Source organism: Equus caballus, chromosome 1, assembly GCF_041296265.1.
Source record: "Equus caballus isolate H_3958 breed thoroughbred chromosome 1, TB-T2T, whole genome shotgun sequence".
NCBI classification, from domain to species: domain Eukaryota; kingdom Metazoa; phylum Chordata; class Mammalia; order Perissodactyla; family Equidae; genus Equus; species Equus caballus.
Window position 1 is genome coordinate 160,763,430 of NC_091684.1, and position 6,576 is coordinate 160,770,005.

Sequence of the window (6,576 nt, forward strand, 5' to 3'; positions counted from 1 at the left end):
TGAACTGACGCTCGGAGGGCTGACTACTTTTCTGGAGGTCACTGGGCCGATGAGGGGAAGGGGCTGGGTTGGAACTCTGGTCTGGGTTCCAAGCCTGCCAGCCTCTTCAGGGCAGATGGAAGGAGACACAGAGCACTAAGTTGGTGGCAAGGACACTGCTGACTGGGCTGCCCCCAGTAGAGCCACATGGGCTGATTTCTGCACAACTCAGGGGCATTCTTGGCATGCACTAAGACATGAATGGCGCCCATGGGAGAGTGCAACCTGGAAGTCCTGCCTGCTCAGCCGCCCCCTCCCTGGGAGGGAAGAAGGGAGACGAAGAGGGAGGCTTTCCCCTCTTATGAGCCTTCCAGGCTTCACCACCTCAGTCGGCCCAGCTCCTCCTCTGAAGAAAGAACCACATTCCAGCACAGCACGGATAATAAGAGATCAGTTTATGGATAACAGTTTGGGACAGACTGGGAAGGTGACAGTGCCTATAGTGATGAGCTTCCCAGGACTAGACCAACAGACAGACAAGCAAACAGACAGACAGAGACAAGGAAACAAAGTCAAACGGGTAAGAGGCCCAGGCCCAGCCTCAGCAGCCTGTGTCTGGGCTCCAGATCCAGCTCTGTCCTGGGGACCTGGATGAGCAGGGCTAGCAGGGGCCTCAGTTCTTGTAGGGCCCCCTCTCCTCACTCCCTCCTGTCCCTTACCAGCAGGCTGGGACGTTTTGAAGGTGGTATTTCCAGGGTTGGGGAATGGTGGGTCTGTAGGTAAGGGGCAGAGGGTCAAGGCTCTTGGAGGCTCCCTGGGGAGGTGGAGGCCGGGGTGGTGTGGGGTTAGCAGCAGCACTGGGGGTAATCTGGCCAGGCACCAAGCACCTGCAGTGGGGCACCGCTCAGCAGGGCCCCTATGTCCAGGCCAGGCTCTCCACCTCGCCCACCACACCAACATGGTGTAATAAATAGTTTCAAGTGTAAGTCAGTGTCACGCAGGAGAGCTGGAGACTGGCGGGCAGGCAGAGGCCTACAGAGAGAAGCCCCTGACCGCCCCCGAGTCCTCTCAGCCGGCTCCAGCTGTACCAAGTCTGTCTGTGTGCACCAGAGTGGGGACCTGGCCCCCACATCCACGTAGGCACTCCCTGCAGGGGCTCAGCCCCTCAGACCAGTGCCAAAGCTTGCTCTGTGGGGCAGAAGCAGGGTAGCATGGTACCCACAGCATCCACGATGGCTGCCAGGTGCTCGTCCTGTGCCTGGGGCCCACAGAGCTGCATGAAGTCCGCCAGGCGCAGCAAGTACTCGAGGTTGTGGCCAGAGAAGCCACGGCAGGCCAGGATCTGTGTAGCAATGGCCTCCTCAGGCGCAGGGCCCAGGTAACCAGGGTTCTGCGGGGTGGCCACGTAGGCCAACGCCTTGAGGGGTTGATCAGGGGTATCTTGGGGGTAGAAGGTGACCTCCTTGGTATCATAGCCGCCAAGCACTGCCTCACGCACGTTGAGGTACTTCAGGGCCTCGCTCACCTGCTCACCTCGCACCTGGTATGCCACACCCCAAGTGCAGCCCTACGAGAAAACATGGACATCAGAGTCAGTGACAACAGCTCCTTGGTGGTCCCTCCCCAGGACTGTGCTCTCTAAGGGAGGTGGGCGAAGGGCTGATTGATGAGCAGTCTAGTAGCAATACATCAAGCCCTCATGCTTCCTTTCTTAATAAGGGTTGACGAGACGGTGTAGCACCACAGCGAACAGGATTCCCACTGAGTGTGGTGGGAGAACTGGCGGCATCACCTGTAAGCTTGTTAGGAATGTGAGTTTCAGGCCCAACTCTAGTCGTATTAAATCAAAATCTGTATTTGAACAGATCCTCAGGTGACTTTTGTGAGAAGCACTGAGTTGACCACCCTTCCTCTTGGCCAGAGGGCATCAAATCTACCCTGCAGCCAAGGAACTATGAGCTCTACCTGTCCGCACCCCTCCATGCTGGGCCCCAGGGTCCCTCTCTTGACTCCAGCACGTACCTCATGATCTTCAAGGAGGGTCACCACACGGCCAGGCTAGGAAAGGAATAAAGATTTTGAAAAAGATGAGTTAGAAATCAGCTCTGCCATCAGTGCCAGGGGAAACCCTGCCAGCCCAGGCCTCAGAGAGCTCCACTCATCCACAGGCAAGTGCAGGCAGTGATGCATGGATGCAGGAGAAACAGACACACGGCAGTGGCCCAGACTGGTAAACAGAAAGATTCATCAACACGGTAAGCCACAGGATCACAGAGCCCAGCCATCACACAGTGATCCACTGGGCAGGTAAATTTAAGCCACAAACTCGGGCACAGGTTCACACATTTCTCCCATCAGCACGGAGTCAGTGTCTGCCCAGAGAGCCCCAGACATTCCAGGGCACCAGCGCCCACGATCCTGCCCCCACCCCTCCATTCCCCCCGGGGATGATTGGATGCTCACCATCTTGTCGCTGCCCCGATGGAAAGTGTCTCCCTGCCAGAAGCGGCGGCTGTAGCCACGCACGAAGCCCACACGGCTGTCGCTGTAGGCGAAGTCGGGCCTCCAAACCAGGGAGCCATATCCGAAAATCCACAGGGCTTGGGGGTCTCCGTGGTCCCGGGGGTGCTGCGCGGGCGGTGAGGGCGGCGGCGAGGCGGGCGGGGTGTTCTGGGCTGCGGACTCCTGCTTCATGGTGCCGGGCACAGGGACGGGCCCGGCGGCCTCCGGGGCTGGTCTCCGGCGCGGGCACGGAAGGACCGACGGACGCGCACACCTGGCCTGGCACCGCTCGGTCGCTCCAGCTGCGCAGCCCTGTCCGAGGCGCCCTTTAAACCCTCCGGCTGGGCGGCCCGGCCCACCGCGGCCAGCTGCCGCGGTGATTGGGGCGGGGCAAAACCCTTTTAGCCAATCACCTCCGGGCTTTGCTGTCCGGCTAACCGCGCCGCCCTCTGAATGGGTAACTGAGCGGCCGGCCCCTGGCCAGCGCGCCCGCTGATTGGTTCGGCTCCGCCTCTGTAGCAAACCTGGCAGCCGTGATGCAATGGCGGGGGAGGTTTCCCCAGCTCCGGCATGCAGCAAGGGAGCCTAGGATTGCATCAGGCGGAGGGCGGTGGGCGCTAGTCGTGTCCCCGGCAGCCCCTCCATGGCCTGGGCCCTTCAGGAGCCACGGCGGGCGGGTCCCAGGCAGGTGTCTCTCCAGCAGTCCTGCTGCTGGTGCACCTGGCCGAGTCACTGCCATCCCAGGCAGCACGGGCTCGTTACCAGGGACAGTGCAGGGCACGTCCAGAAGGAGCGCTCTAGGCGGCGTGGATGCCTGTCTCTGGAGCTCTGCCTGACAGCACGCACTCTGGAGAAGCCGTCGGAGGCACCCTCCGCATTCCGCACTGGTGCCTCACGCCAATGGCCCGCATGAGCAAATGGAGAAACTGAGTCACGGGGCTGGCCAGGGGTTCTGCCGAGGTTGCGAGGTTGAGTCAGGGCGGGCGCTCGGAGCTTGCGGGCCTCACGTGAGGGTTACGCCTCGGACCAGGTGCAGGACCCCCTGAGCTCAGGCAGGCTCGAAGAGGAGCCGGTCCAAGCGCTGGGAACGGCCGCGTCACTTTGGCGGTGGTGGCCGGACCGGCGGAGAGAGTCCATGAAGACAGGAAAGCCAAGCCAATCCTGCCCCGAGGCGATGGGTTTAGTTCTGCCCAGACAGGAGACGTTTGCAAGAATGGTTGCGTTACTCCTATGGCACCGAGGTTCCAGGAGCAGCGGGCAAGGAGGGCCGAACTGAGGCCCCCAGAGGGCTGGGAGCAGCTACTGGCCTTCTCCCTTGGCAACAGGCCCTCCGACCAAAAGCAATGGAGGGTCTGCAGGCTGTCTGGGCTTGACCCCTTAACCTGCGGCGAGGGGCCGCCTCCTGGAGATGTCTCTGGCTGGAAAGGGGAACTGGAGACCGCAGAAGGTCCGCCCCTGGCGGAGCAGGGGGCACTGCTGAGGAGATCCGGGATGAGCTCTCCGGCAGGGGAAATGGGCAACATTGTTTCTCACTGGATTTTAATTAGATATTTAAACTAAAAAACTGCCTGCACGCTCAAAAAGTCATTCCAAAGGCAACGAAGATATATCCTCCAGTAGGAATGTTGCATTATGGTGTGTATAGTATGAAGCTAGTTCTTTAAAAACAAAACAAGTTATACATTAATATTTGTAAAAGAAATCATCTGGAAGAATATACCTAAACTGTTAGCAGATCCTGTCACCAGAAGAGGACTTTGAATATTAAATGTAAACATTTATGGAAAAGTTTGGGTTTTTTACAAGGTGCATGAATTACTTTTCCATGTGGAAAAAATTACAGGCAAAATGGTTCTTTCTGGTCATTCCTTTCTCTTTTTCTCCATTCCCCATGTTCACTCTCCCATCTTGTCTACTCTCTCTCCTGCCCCCTTTAGTCCCCAGGAACACCTCCTTTGCTGCTAGTTTCTTAGGGAGAATATCCTCCCCTCCATCTACCATCAGTGGGTGGTGGAGTGGGAGGAGGGAAACTGGTACCAACACATTGCTGGAAGTATCTGAATCGACACAAACAACCCTTTGAAAAAGCAGCTTGGTGATACAAATGAAGAATCATAAAACGTCCCTGCCCTTTGACCCAATACTTCCACTCCAGGAAATTATTCAAAATATGGGAAAAGCCATATGCCTGAAGATTTTTCAATGCATTGTTATTTATCACAGCAAAAACAAAAGAAGAAAAACTACTTAAATATCCAAAAATAGCTAAATGTTTAAGTAAATTATGGTCAATCCACATGGTGGAGAAAGACACACACACACACACACCACACAAAGAAAACAACTTAAATATCCAGCAATAAATGATTAGTTACATAAATTTGATATAGACATAAAATTAAATCTGTGCAGTCTTTAGAAACAATTATGTATGCTTATTCTTATTGACATGGAAACCTATCTATGATGTATAATTAAATGAAAAAGCAGGTTATAAAATAATATAACTTTTTAAACTTAAAGTCTGTATGTGTTTATTTGCATAGAAAAAAAAATCTGGAAGAACATATAGAAATGCTCAGTGATTACCACTGAGTAGTGGACTACATGAGATTTTCACTTTCTTTTTTATACCAATTCAGATTATCTGGGATTTTTTTTTTAAAGACAACATAAACCACTTCTGTTTAGAAAAAAAGTTAAAAATAAAAATCCATTATGAAAAGAATGTAGTAAAAATACCTATGATTGCATAGTTAGGCAAAAATGCAAAATATGAACTACCACGTGAACTATGATTAACACTTTTAAAACAACAAAAACAAGATGCATGAGGAAAGAGAGGGGGAGCACCATATGCTAATGATGGATGTGTTGGGGTATTGGGATTACGGGTGATTCTTTTCTCTATTTCCCAAAGCTCATGAAATGTAATTTCTAATCATAAAAAGTTAGTTTTAAAGAGTAATGAATGGTTTTCTGGTGACTAAGGGGAAGATAACATATCAGAATCAGCTGGGGAGCATCTTCAAGATGCCGGTTCTCAGACGTCCGCTGAACCACAGCCCCAGGTTTCAATTACTCCTTTGGTGAGGTCATCAGCGACCAGCTCTTGCTCCAGGCAGAGTTAGGCACTTCCTCCTCTGTGCTCCCACGACCCTTTATCTCACTTCTGTTTATTTATCTGATCTCTCCTGCTTACAACAGAAACAATCATTGATCCACTGCTTACCATGAGCTAGGCCGTTTGCTAAATGCTTTCGCATCTATTCTAATCATAACCTTATCCATTACTTTGTGAAGTAAATATCATTTCACAGATGAGCAAACTGGGGCCCAGGAAAGTTAGAGAACCCACTTACGGTGATGGAGCAGCAAGCGTGGAGCCTGGGTCCAGAAGCAGGTAGTCCAGCCCCAAGCTGCCTTGCTGATAAGCATTTGACGCCCTACCCCCAACGAACCTGAGACCTCCCTGAGAGCAGACTTCATCTTGGAAGGCCCAGGGGAACCAACATGGTGCTGGCTCATGGAAGGTTCTCCACAAAAGAGGGTGGAAGAAGTGAAGGTCTTACCTGGAAAAGGCCAGGGGTCCAGAGGAGACCAGGCTCAACCCTGACCCTCCGAAAATAGGAATCCCCACAAAAGTTAGCCCATGGGTCTTGGCCACCTTCCCGGGAACATGTCTTGCCTGTTCCCGCCCCTTGCTTATCCTTGCCAACAAGACTTGTCCCTTTCCCTCCCAAGGAACACTCCCAGGCAGTAAACCATCCCACTCAGCCAGTTCCTCTCTAACATCTGCAGCAACTATCCCATCTTTCCTCCTAAAATCTCCTCAGGAAAGGGCTGCAGGTGTCACGCCCACAGAGGTACCAGCCCATGAGAGGGCATGAGAGAGAATCACCTCCACTTTGCAGAGTCACACATGATTTGCACACGATGCACACATGGTGGTTTCCTTTTTTGGATCTTTCCCAAATTAATTTTTCCTCATTGTTCCCCTTCAGGCGGTCACTTCTCATTTCCTTATGGTCTGTTCCTTCTCACTTCTCATTCCAGTCACTGCAATCAACTCCTGGTGTTAATGGGCACAATTAT

The 6,576-nt window shown here is 53.1% G+C and overlaps 1 protein-coding gene across 1 annotated transcript; it reads right to left on the reverse strand.

Moving 5' to 3' along the window:
• Positions 1–419: 419 nt before the first annotated feature.
• CHAC1 (ChaC glutathione specific gamma-glutamylcyclotransferase 1) lies at positions 420–6,576 on the reverse strand. The gene is made up of 3 exons (XM_023619731.2): positions 2,443–6,576; positions 2,002–2,037; positions 420–1,546 (listed from the first exon to the last, which is right to left on the reverse strand). The coding sequence occupies exons 1-3, from the start codon at positions 2,671–2,673 to the stop codon at positions 1,145–1,147; spliced, it is 669 nt and encodes a 222-aa protein (XP_023475499.1). The 5' UTR covers positions 2,674–6,576; the 3' UTR covers positions 420–1,144.

Excerpts from the sequence above, each read along its gene's own strand:
- CHAC1 (XM_023619731.2), bottom strand. The coding sequence starts at position 2,673 with ATGAAGCAGGAGTCCGCAGCCCAGAACACCCCGCCCGCCTCGCCGCCG. Across the intron at positions 2,038-2,442 it reads ATCGGGGCAGCGACAAGATG|CCTGGCCGTGTGGTGACCCT; the intron begins GTGAGCATCCAA and ends TTCCTTTCCTAG. Across the intron at positions 1,547-2,001 it reads CCCTCCTTGAAGATCATGAG|GGCTGCACTTGGGGTGTGGC; the intron begins GTACGTGCTGGA and ends GTTTTCTCGTAG.